This window comes from Cryptotermes secundus, unplaced genomic scaffold (assembly GCF_002891405.2).
Source record: "Cryptotermes secundus unplaced genomic scaffold, Csec_1.0 scaffold644, whole genome shotgun sequence".
In the NCBI taxonomy this organism is placed as follows: domain Eukaryota; kingdom Metazoa; phylum Arthropoda; class Insecta; order Blattodea; family Kalotermitidae; genus Cryptotermes; species Cryptotermes secundus.
This window is the reverse complement of record NW_019742971.1, coordinates 350,672-363,554: the sequence shown is the minus strand read 5'-3', so window position 1 is coordinate 363,554 and position 12,883 is coordinate 350,672. Positions and strand designations below refer to the sequence as shown.

Below are 12,883 nucleotides of genomic sequence, written 5' to 3'. Positions count from 1 at the left end.
AATTCCTCATATTCATGCATACTACATGACCTGCCCAACTCATCACCCTTTACTTGATCAGTCCAATTAGATTTTGAGAAGAGGAAAAGTTATAAGGCTGCTCATTATGCAGTGTTCTCCAACCTCCTATCAGTTCATCCCTCTTCAGTTCAAACATTCTCTTCAACACCCTGTTATCAAACAATTTCAGCCTATGTTCTTCTCTTAATGTCAGAGACCAAGTTTCACACCCACATAGAACCACAGGCAAAATTCTAGTTTTGTATATACCGATTTTTATGTTTTGGTGCCTCAAATACAAAGTAGGAACATTCAAAACTACAACATGAATGAAAGCATTCGATTATGACTCATGATCAAATTTTTGGAACAAGTCGATACATTTTAAATTGTCTCGTGTGCAGAATATTCTAGGTCCCTAAAACAAATCATGAACTAGCATCCTATAAAAGGTTCTATCTTCTGTAATGTAATGGCATGTAGTCCACCGAAAGTCAACCAGTCAATGGCGTTATATTCCAGAAAATACAACTCTTCATAACCACCGCTGTGAGAACCTCAAATCCTACACAGCATCCTATAACCCATTGTTCCACGGCCTATTTTCACCCACAAAACACCCTAATTGTTCAAAAACACGTGATGGCACATTGCATTTTTTGGCCTCACAAAAAAAAGCATGCAAAACTATACATGGCCATAAATATGTATGTACTTTCTTAGCCTGTATTATATTAAGAATAATACATGCATCAGTAATAACTGAAGGGGAGGCATCAAGTTACTATAGAAGAGTAAAAGGCACAAGTTGGAACAAATAATAAACGTTTCAAATTCAATAATTTAATTTAACATTTTACCTTTTCCTAACCATGATGTTCAAATATACAATGTCATATAAGAACGTGTGGCACATCTGACACCTTGTGGCAGCACACCAGTTGTGGACACTTGCTATAATCATACACAATTCTATATTGGACATGGAATAACAATTTAATAAATAACATGATAGAACTAGCTTACTGTAATCTTTCCGTGGCAAAATATTCAGTTTTCTTTCTGGATGAATATTTTCTTTGCTGGCACCATAATCTGATGGGCTGTCTGCCCCTGTCAGAGACTTTAGCATTGAAATGAAAGAGTCTGGAACTTGCGAGATCACTAGTACACAACTTGGCTCAACAAGGTGATAGAGACTCTGCAGGATATTGAATTCAGGATTCACATCAACAATATCTGTTGCTATATGCACCTGGTCAACAAACAGATATTTCAGATATTATTTCAATTCAGACAAGACTTAGTGCTCAGTAAGGATGTGACAAAGTCTTTAAACTGCAAAAAAAGGTCCTTCTAATTATCAGTGGCGTTAATAATCGAATGTCATGCTGACAAATTTTTAAAGATTATAATATTTTAACACTATTTTAATGCTATACATTTTTGAAGTGATATGTTTTATTTCCCCCTCCGAAGACTTTATGGAAAAAAATGTGGACATCGATAATTACAACATGCAAAGAAAACTAGATTTACATGTAAATCATTGCAATACAGATCCTTTTAAAAAAGCATTATAAATATGGGTATCACCTTGTATAAAAATGTCCCCGAGGAAATAAAATTAAAAAAAAAATTTAACGCTTTTAAGAGGGATTTAAAATCCTTTCTNGGTTCAAGTTCGTATAGCAACAGGCGTGACCAGAGTGGTTTGAACGGCTGTTGTACTGCGATGTGGAAAGCAAATGGAAAAACTACCACATTATCACTTTTCCTGGATAGTCTCTTTCCAAAAACAGAAGATCGCATTAAGTGGAGAAACTGTTTTGGAAGAGACTGTGGACCTGTCGTCTGACAGATTACTGATGATGATGATGATGATGATGTTTTATTTAAGAATATGAAGACTTTATGGAAAAAAAATGTGGACATCGATAATCACAACATGCAAAGAAAACTAGATTTACATGTAAATCACTGCAATACAGATCCTTTTAAAAAAGCATTATAAATATGGGTATCACCTTGTATAAAAATGTCCCCGAGATAAAATTAAAAAAAAAAATTTAACGCTTCTAAGAGGGATTTAAAATCCTTTCTGTTGAAACATTCCATTTATTTCGTTGATGAATTTGTGTCCCTTCAATTCTGATGTGAGTGTGTTATGGTTTTATGTTATGACAAATATCTTGTCCTCACTTAATCTATAAAAGAAAATGTTGGATGTTGGGTTTCTTTTGGTGTTGAATTGTTGAAAATGGGATGAAATATTATATGATTGATGTGTATGAAATCTGTAGGTAATTAAGTTTCATAGTATTGTTGACTCATGTCGTATATTAATATGTAGTTACTGACTTGTTCTATATCTGGAGGTTGTATCTCCAAATATGGATTCTCAGAACAAATAAATTCATTGATTGATATCAACAGCAATAATTTAGAAACTGTTTATATATTTTGACTGAACTTCTAGATTATGATTTGCTTGGATGTGGTATCCAGAGATGGAGACCATGGGTTCCTATAAAATGTAGGATTGTAATCTTGATACCAACGTGAGGCCCTCAAATCTAAACTTCTTTGAGGCTGGTCAACCATTTTAGTGCCAGAAAACAGGGTATATTTTTCAAGTTTTTTTGGGCAAGAAACAAACCTCTAATACATGACAAAAAATGCTAATCATTATTTCAACTTCAAATATTCCCTCACTTCTTGCCAATGTGTTTGTAATAGTTTTAATTTTTGTTTTATAAAATATGTGCCATGTAGATGCATACATCAAGAAAAAATCCCTGGGTAAAAACATATTGATCCTACACATACAAAAGAAAAATAGTACATATATATCAACACCATTGTCATTGTTGTATCTCATCTTATTTCAGGCACTGATTTGTATGCAATTATTTATTTACATATTCAAATTTCCTTCTGTACCTACCTACAGAGGGACTACAGTAAATTGCTAAAGGGCTACAATCCACATATGGGGCATTTTGACTTTAATGCAATTCAGCTACACTGATTAATTACATCTGTTAACATATTAAACAAATAAACTTAAAAACACAAACCCGACATGACCAAAATTCTGGCAGTGGCACTTTCTCCACATTATACATAATGGTTACATTCTCATGATCCAACTACACACTTTGTAAAAGTTTACATGACAAATAAATAATTGATATTAAATGCAATGGTTGTCTCCAAAGCCATCTTTGTGGAAATGAGATACATCAAGTGATGGCTAAATTAGAATTAAGGGCAGAAATATTTTGCATAAGATATTTCATGAGCTTTTCTATAATTTTAAAACTGAAGAACTATTTGAAGATCAGAAAATAAGTATATAATTTTATTATCAAGCTGAAAAACTAAAATAATAAACTATACCTCTGAAGTTTCAGCAGAGTAATAAGCGGCACCAAGCATACCTTTACGCCAGAAGACGGATAATACCACCTGAAACACAGAAGTTGATAAAAATCTATCTTGATGAGATTGCAGTTGGTAGCAAACATTGCATTGGATAAGATGAGGCTCTGCAACAGATTCTGTCTCATCAAGCTGCATGTGAATGACAGCTTTCAGTTACATCCACAGTCATAAAATGTGCCTACCATATCCTCTTTTGAGTCTGTTGTAGCATACTGCTTCTCAGTATCAGAAGATTGAGGCAGGATTTCTGTAACATTACTTGAAGACGGGATATGGCTGCTAGTCTTGTTACACCCAGAATCTGAGTGTGGATTTGCACCTCCTTGTGAGCAGCTGAAATATTAACCATGGAAATAATCATTTCCAGAGAATGTAGCATGCAGAAGAAAGAAGAAAATAAAACTTCAGAGGGACAAGATCATTTATGAGATTTAGTCACAGATAAGAGGTCAACATTAATGGATTTACAGAAAAGGAAGAGGTCATTTGAAAAAAATGCATAAGTCCAAGGAAGTAAATTTTAGAAGAGAAACAAGAAACTGTAGTGGAAATGAACATACCTACCCATTAACTTCAAAATAAAACAGGATTATTTAACTAACCTTTCCTTCACTGTAATTCACAATTTTCAATGACTCTATGGCTCATAAATAAAAATAAAAATTTTGGATTCATGGTCTTTTTCAAGGGAATGAAAAGCCGAACTCAATCTCATTTACATATATTTGTATAAGTCACCTACTGTTAAGTGCTCACACATAACTTTTTGTTATTCATACAAATAAAACTGTCTTGACTCATGCCATTTTCATCAAGAGATTAGTACAATGGAAGATCAGAACCATCTCATTTTCTCATGGAATATTCATACATATCTATTCTTGCATGTTCATGATATGTATTAAATAGTTCGCCAAAATCCAACTGATACCCTTTTCCAAGTAACCTTTTGAAATAAACAAAAAGTATGAGGACTAGATATCACTGTCTCAGAATAAGGTCCAGTTGCAAGCTTTTATGAACAAGGTCATATAATTTTGGGTTTCATTAAAGATGACTACCAGCTTTTCAAGGTGGACACTTTTACAAGTGTTAATAATTACGTTTATACACATGTGTAGAGACAAGAAAGCTCAATCATTAAAATAATTTGCTACAAAAGACCAGTATTCAATTCTCAGCAGGGACTGATATTTCTCTCTCTGCACTCATAATGTCCTCATCTCTGAGAGCTGCCTCCCACATATGCAATGCATAACTTTTTCCTGGGAGTAGACTGGGTCAGATCAGTGAGCTTCCAGTGCAAAGGTCTAGAACATGTGAGGTGGTACATATGTGTACATGTCCACTACGCATCTTCATAGCATAGTGCTTAGCAGTACTTAGGCACCGCAATGTCTTTACCCTTCACGAGACCATATGTGTGTGTGTGTGTGTGTGTGTGTGTGAGTGCATGCATACATGCTTGTGAAAGCACACTATCCCTGCATAAATCAAGTTTCTAAAAATTGTTCAGTGCTGTGGGAAATATTATATCTGTGGAAATTGAAAATAATTATTTCCTATCATTAGTTTAGTCAACTTCCTATACTAATTTAAACATGGATGTTTATCCACCCCCTCTCTCTCTCTTCCTCTGTCGGTTTTGGCCTCAAAGTCGAAATATATACTGCACTGGCAGATGTGCTAGTTTTTACTTCTAAAACGTTTGGAGTGTGCGCTCGTGCGTAACATTTGTTTAATAAATCAACGATTACTCTTTTGGTCTTCTCTGTTGTTCGTACTTTACAATTACTTGACTTCTGTAACTTAACCTATCAAGATACACAAATTACATTTCATTTTCACTTGTAGCGTTTGATTACCTGGTTGTAGAAATATCACCGTTATAGTGTACTATGGATTCAGAATTAAAGTTGTCTGCCAACGAAGACATATTATTTGAAACTAATTTTGACAATTACGCCGTCTTAACCTTCCAAGTGTCTGCCGAAACATTCACTGCCTACGACAAACTGTAATTGCTTAGTCAAAGTTCAAATTTCTCCCTCCTTTTACCCTGACATCACGTGATGGAGGGTGAAACTCATCTCTGGTAAATATCCACCATCCGTTGACATTTACTAGCAAAGATTACATCTCTAATTAGTAACATACAGCAGGACGCACGACTCAATAAAGTCGTTGAAATACATACGTAATTTAAATATATATAGATGTGTATGCAACAAATCTAATACATGTAAGATATAGCTCCACCATTTGTAACCACGGTACTAAATTGAGATGAATCGTCAGCTCCATGCTCATAGCGCGTTACCCCGAAGGAAATTTTAAGGCGCAGGAAAAAAAAAATCTGAAAATGAAGCACTCTGGAAGTATGCAGGTAGTATATACCCACATTTCTAGCCCTGCACCAAACTTTGGAACACAATATACTATGGATCCCAAATCTACGAAAGTCTTACAGATATCGGGCACTCACAATCAGGCTCGTTATTAGTCGACCGACGCGGAAGAACAAAAAATATAAAATAGGCTGTTTTCTACGACTCGAGTTCCTTGGATAATTTTTATTTACAGAGCCTTCCTGTTCTTTACATCTTCAAATGAAGAAAATGTATGATAGAGAACATAAATAACTACTTAAGTGGACCTGAGCCGTTCTTGAGACGTCAACTGATACATGCTGCGATTGCTTCATTATTCTCAGGTGATCTTAGGGACATAACTAATGTTGCAGGTTAGAGGGGTGTTAAATTCTTGGCCTGTATGTAGTTCTGAGTTACACATTTGTTACATCATGTGAGATGGATTCTTAAGCCTAGTTATGCATATTTAACGGTTATATGATAATAGCCATTTTCTTGCAGGCACAGTTGTCTGGGTAACGATAAATCTCATATTCAGTGTTGATGTATGAAGTTAACAGCAAAAATATATCATACAAAAATGAATTGGTAAATTGCTAAATTTTCATGTAGCTAAAACCAGTGATTGCTGGTACCAGTTGATATTTTATTCAGTGGCAATGGCTTTCCATCCTTGCACTAGTGCTGTTAATAAAAGATTAAAGGTAAGGATGACCATGTGAATGTCACACCCCAGATATTTAAGTGGTACATAGCCTTTTACAGATTCATATGACAGTAATGGTGTTGTAAACAATAATGCAAATATTCCTTATAATACTTTCTATTTCTTCAGTTCTCCTTTACTCCAACTTGAATTCTCCTGGCAATATCGAATCAGTAACATAGTCATGTATGGCATGACTGTATGTTCTCTTCACAGGCTGACTCCCAACTGACAACCAAAGTGCAGACAAGTCATTGCAGCTTGTCAACGTCAAAATCAAAATCAAAGTTACATTGCGACTGATGGTCAGTCAGTGAGTCTTGGTGTCAAGCCCCATCTGGGGCTCATGACCAGATATTTATTACTGTTTGAAATTTTGTGGGGTGCCCTCTCTGACAAGAGGACGGGTCTGTCTTTTATATATGATGCTGGCCCTTGCCACCACAGTCTTTCTCGGGTCCGAGTCCCTTGGGACTCGTGACTATATTTTACTGTCTCAGATTTGAGACTTCCCTTTTCGTCGCCTCCTGCAACTCGCAGGGTCACGGTGGAGTAATTCGACCCCACCTCCACACGGTTACTCTCTCTCTAGTAACTGGCTCACTACTCTGACTGCAGCTTGGTTGGTGTCTGGAGTTGATGTCCTTGTCATATGTCCCTGGGGTGAACCCAACAGAAAACACTGCCTCCAACAATCCTGTTGTCATGGGTAGTTGCCTTGGGATAGACTGGACATTATTTCTGCAGCAACATGTCTATTTACCATTTCTTAGAAAAGGCCATTTGTTTACCTGCCTATTGCATACCAACAGCTGTAATCGTCTCTTTTGAGGTCTCTGCCGAACAGGCTATATGCCACAATATGGACTGCAGTCACACATACAAAATTTGGTATGGTGATAGATTGTAAACACATCTACAAAGATTCTATGTGAGTGTACCATCTTCTGGGATGTAACATCATGTACCATATTAGATGTCTGCTGATGTTTCAGAAGAACATGTTGACTCTATCTTCAGAGTAAAAGAGTAAACCAAGTAAGAAACAGAGAGCAAGCCCTACTTGCCAACTCCTTAATTACTGCTGACAACCTGAAATCCAACTCTGTCTGAAACATTTATTGTGTGTTCTGTTAGAAATACAGTTCTACGCAAATCTCCGAGGTCATGGTTGGCAAGTTTTTAAGTATTATGTCTTGAACTAGTTGAAAATTGGCAAATTAAGATCACAAAATTGTTGCCTCACTAACCTATCTCTAGAGACTTAAAGGTATGAAGGAAAGCAGGTGTTGTGAGCTCCTCCCAAATTCACAAGTGCAACAGGTTAAGTATTACGGATATACTGAGATAAGGATAAACCACTAGGAACAAGTATGATTTGGAAATATTTTTTTAAAAATACAGCTGCTCTGTTACGATACAAAGAGATGGCTATCAACAGTATATGAATCCTTGAGGGAATCATACTAACAGAGAATTCAAAAGGTAAACTTCAGACATTACAATATTATGATCATTTATTTGTTTTCCTTAGGCTGTAAACATAAAAAATATAATACAAATACAAAAAAAAAATGATTCATTTAAAAGGGATAGGATCCTTAAGTCAACTTCATACTCTGAAAAAGCTACTATGGAAGAGATTCAATTAAAAACTGCACTAAACAAGTTAGCGACAGAGTTACTGGCGAAAGGAGTGCCACAAATAAAGGAATGCATTCTCTTCTCCACGTTGCCTAGCAACAGAAAGAAAAATGAGATGCCAAACCTGCATCACAGATATATTTAAAAACCATTAATTACATTAAAAGCTTAAATTATATTCATTGTAAAAAATAAAATATTTTTTCCATTAAGCTTGACTAATACATTTATGGTGTGCTTTCTCATAAAGCACTGGGTCTGATTCTATCCCACGCATTACACTTTTAATACATCAAGGCATCTATCAAACCATACATGTATACCTCCTGCTGAATATTCTCCAGAATAATCTGAACATACCCATGAACATAAATGCTGATACTCTTCTGGATACCAAGCAGCATAAACAAATTAGCAAATGGGGACACAAAACTTGTGCAGTGATGTAATGCATAAACGTGACAACAGAATGTGTGTTAACTTGCGTAACATATCTCAGATACTAAACTAATCCACCGCATTCTTAAGTCAAGGTGATGTGAACTAATTCTAATGACCACAAGATCCAAGTTTGTGGTTCCTCTGTTCCCCATCTACTGAAGCATGCGGTTGGCATAATGGCTACACCACAGTAAGCTGTTACCATCTTACCCAGCTGGACAACGGCTTAAATGTATTTCCAGTTTATTATTACAGAGTAACATTAAACAATAGCAGTCCTATATAATAGAAGGACTTGGGCTCACAAACAAATAACCCATTTTTGAGAGGGTTATACCACCAATATGATGCAATGAGTGAGAATATCTAGATTGCATCACTGCTTATACAAATAACACTACTTTCCAGGAGAAAATCAACAAAATCAAACATTCTTTCAGGTGTGAGCGCAGGGGCTGAATTTCTAGCTATAAATAAAAATGGATCTGTTCTTCTTAACTCTTGACCTGTATGATGCACATTTAAATTTTCTTAATAAAACACCTGAAATACTGTTCTGTAGTCTATGAAGTTCAAGTCGTTTGGAAAATATACTTCTCAATAATACAGTGTCTATTAAATAATTCCGAGGATAACTATTATGTCTCTGCAAACAGTTTCACAGTAACATTACAAACAGGATTACAACTGAGGAACGAAGACAAAAACATGTAGGTATTAATATTTTCATCTCAGTATGTGTACGTTTTGTGAAGTGTAATGGTACAGTGGGGTTCTGTAACTGAAAAATACCTGAGGCCACCAGTTCTGGTGTCATTTAAGCTCAACCATCTTCAATATACAGCTCAATACCAAAAGAACAGAATATTACAAGAGAGGTCTACATATGTATTTAGTTCAAAATGCAAAGCCTCATCTGCACATGATTTGCAGAAAGTCTGTCTTGTTGTCAACGCATATGGACTTTATAGATATACAATAATGATTTCATAAAGAACCTGACATGAAGAGTTAAAAACTCTATCCATACCCAAGAAATGCTAAGTGTGATACATGAAAATGTAGGAAAGCTGCACACAATACATCTTGTTTGACAATAGCTTAGTTGTGCAACTTTTTTAAGTTCCAAAGCTAAGTTACTCAAATCAACTCTTTTAATTTTTATGTGCAGTGGCTCAGAACTTTTTTCTTCCAGCTATTACACCATTTAAAAAAAAATAACACTGCAATCTTAAAATAAGATGCAAGCATACAAAAATATACAATAATAAAAAGAAAAATACAGGCATCTTTCACAACTGGGAATCATACCTTCCCATTTTATCAGATCTTTGTTCTTATTAAGAAATCTCATACTCAATTTAAGACAACAGAATTTGAGACCATACTGTGCACTTTTTCAAAATACTCCTCTTACAGATACAATAATAAATTGGTGCACTTGTATAATTACGCCTTACCCATGTAATACAACAATGCCTTTTCTAAGGCACTTGTGCTAAGAGAATTATAATGGAAATGTGTAATTTAACAACACAAAATATAAAAAGCGTTTTGCCTTTACCATTACCAAAAATTGCAAAGAAAAGTCAGGAGGTGCATTAAGTTACATGATATACTTAGTAATCCATCATATATGTAAATCTGTAACCAATTAAAAATGTAGACCTACTTTCAGATGACACCTAGTATCAACTTACTAATGCTATAGATCATGGAAATGTTTTAGATGATTTGTTTTAAATCAGTGGATAAATAAAATAAAGTAAGTAGATATAAAAAATAATTATATTACCCTAAAATGCAATATGGTATGATTTCTTAATGATACCATCACTCAACAACTATCGATTCCTGATCAACAGCCAAAAATATTCTGAATGAGATTCAAGTACAAGATGGTTTCCCAGCTGCCTCTGTTATATCACACAACACATTGAAAACTAGCATAGCAGCAAGCAATGAGCTTAAAACAGCAACTGATCACATTACATAAATATGCAGTAGTGAGCAGGGACCACAAACACCCCACATGGGAGTATTTCAGAAACACACAGCTGGTTTAGCACACTCAGCACTGAGTAAAAAAGCTGCAAATGCCAGAAGTCACCAAATTCTTGTTACTTCTGTTCCATGCATTTACTTCTTCATTGATTTGTAAGTGAATTTCATCCTGCAAGACGTCCAAATTCATATAGCTGATATCTGCTGAACCTTTAGCTATGTAGTTACTGAACAATGATGGTGGACTGAATAGACCATTATGCTCGCCAGCAAATACAAATTCACTGCTAACATTTATCTACACATCACAATTCTTGTATGTACAGCAACTCACCATTTTCTCTTTAAAAACCTATATCTTGCAAGGATTCTGAATTACATGAAGTCCATAAAATAGTTACATAAAAATATCTTTTCTTTAAACTTGACACTATCAGGGGATGGGGAGTCCGCAGTCCTTTATTTTCAGAAACATTAACAAGCAATATAAGTAAGGCATAAAAGGATACAAAGCAGCCAACATCAATGAAATGCGCGTTAAAAATTATTGGCCACATTTTATTGAAAAAATATGAAACATTAGCATGATATATAGCATTTCTATCGTTCTTCCGTGCCCACTCATACAACTTGCTTTCTTTCCCCTCATATACAGATTATTATATTTTACTGTACAATAACAAGAAAAAATTATACTTTTAAAATATAATAGAGCAAGGTGTGGGGAGGGGGTGCAGTGCAGGGTATGTGAGACTTACAAAAACTTCATTTGTATATATATTTCATCTAACGTGTCAACTACGATACTCTAAACTCTAACAACTAACTTCTACTGTGCTTTTAATATGTGAAGTGTGAGACAATGGAATACTTTACAGTCAGAAGCAGTTTTAAACATCACCCATAATTCTCGATAGTTGAAAACGTTCATTCAAAGATTAAAAAAGTTTCTAATGTACGCATCACAAAAGCCATTCACCACATACCATGTATTTTTTTTAATATAAGCACCACCAGTCTTTTTCATTATGCGCTTATGACGCATCAAGAAAAATCACACCAACAGTTATGTATACATTTCCACCATCTGAGAAACACATATCTGTATTTCCTTTCCAGTCCTAACTCTATGACATATGCATCTCCTCTATTGGTCCTGCATGATTATGTTAAGTGCTCATACCGTGATAGATAACCAAATTCTTGCTACTATTTAATACAAGATCGAAAAATGCAACAAACTAAAAAAGTATGACTGTTTCATATAACGTCAGACAAGACAAAAATACAGCCACTTCATCTAAGCCACCAAAAAGAATAATTAACATTTTGATTGGTATCCAGCTTAGTGAAAACTCCAATATAACGAAAATGTTGCATATTCAAAGGTAACTGAAAGTCGCTTAATACACCATCACAGGTATGAAAGAGTCCTGTAAGATTTTTCTGATACAACCAACAAGACAAACTGAAGAACAACGAACATATCTTAACATGTGCTTCAAGGTATTTTGTATGGCCATTAACGACCAAGTGAGTTGGTTACAGAAACAATTTTCAACAAAATAGCCGAAGTAAATTCTTATCCTACAATAAAAAATCTAACGCTATGGGATGCCAAGCAACACGCAGCATAACACACAACACATCCAAACTGAAGATCTGACAATTAGAGGTACCCCTGCTTCAAGTGGATAGCATGGCTAAGTATCGGCACTGTGGACCCACAGCCGGTGTAATGCAACAGCACAGTTGAAAAGTTCTTAATCCCAACCACAGTGAATACCAAATACAATACAAATTTTTGCCCGTTCTGCATTACTGTTAGAGGTCACCAAAACTGTTATAATAAATTTTCAGAGATATGAAAGACTTTATATACTACCTTAAAACTTGAACACCTGATATGAACACATGAATAAGTAAAATTAATATAAAGGTAAAGTTGTCTCTTTGCTTAATTAATTAAGCACTATGCCATGAAGACATATGAGGGAATTGATATATAGATCCTTGTTTCCTTGACCTCGGCATTCTCTGGAAGTGAGTGGTCAGCTTCACTCTCCAGCCGCTTTACCCTCAGGGAAAAAATCCCTGGTACCCACTGGAGAAGAGGCTGGGTGGGCCTCAGAACCGGCCTGGACAACACAGAAAAGAAAAATTTTTGACCTTACTGGAACACAAACTGTGACCTCCAGTGGTCCAGCCTGTAGCCAGTTGCTATACCAACTGCACTACCCCGGCTAGCTTAATAAGTGATATAATGATA

The 12,883-nt window shown here is 35.4% G+C and overlaps 1 protein-coding gene across 1 annotated transcript in view; it reads right to left on the bottom strand.

Moving 5' to 3' along the window:
- LOC111873602 (mutS protein homolog 5) overlaps positions 1-5,457 on the bottom strand; it is a 28,459-nt gene extending 23,002 nt beyond the window's left edge. The window contains exons 1-4 of the mRNA XM_023868448.2: positions 5,313-5,457; positions 3,630-3,780; positions 3,403-3,471; positions 1,027-1,255 (exon numbers count right to left, since the gene is read on the bottom strand). Of these exons, the coding sequence (XP_023724216.1) occupies positions 1,027-1,255; positions 3,403-3,471; positions 3,630-3,780; positions 5,313-5,383 (520 nt within the window). The 5' untranslated portion in view covers positions 5,384-5,457. The remainder of the gene's footprint in view (positions 1-1,026; positions 1,256-3,402; positions 3,472-3,629; positions 3,781-5,312) is intronic.
- Positions 5,458-12,883: the final 7,426 nt, after the last annotated feature.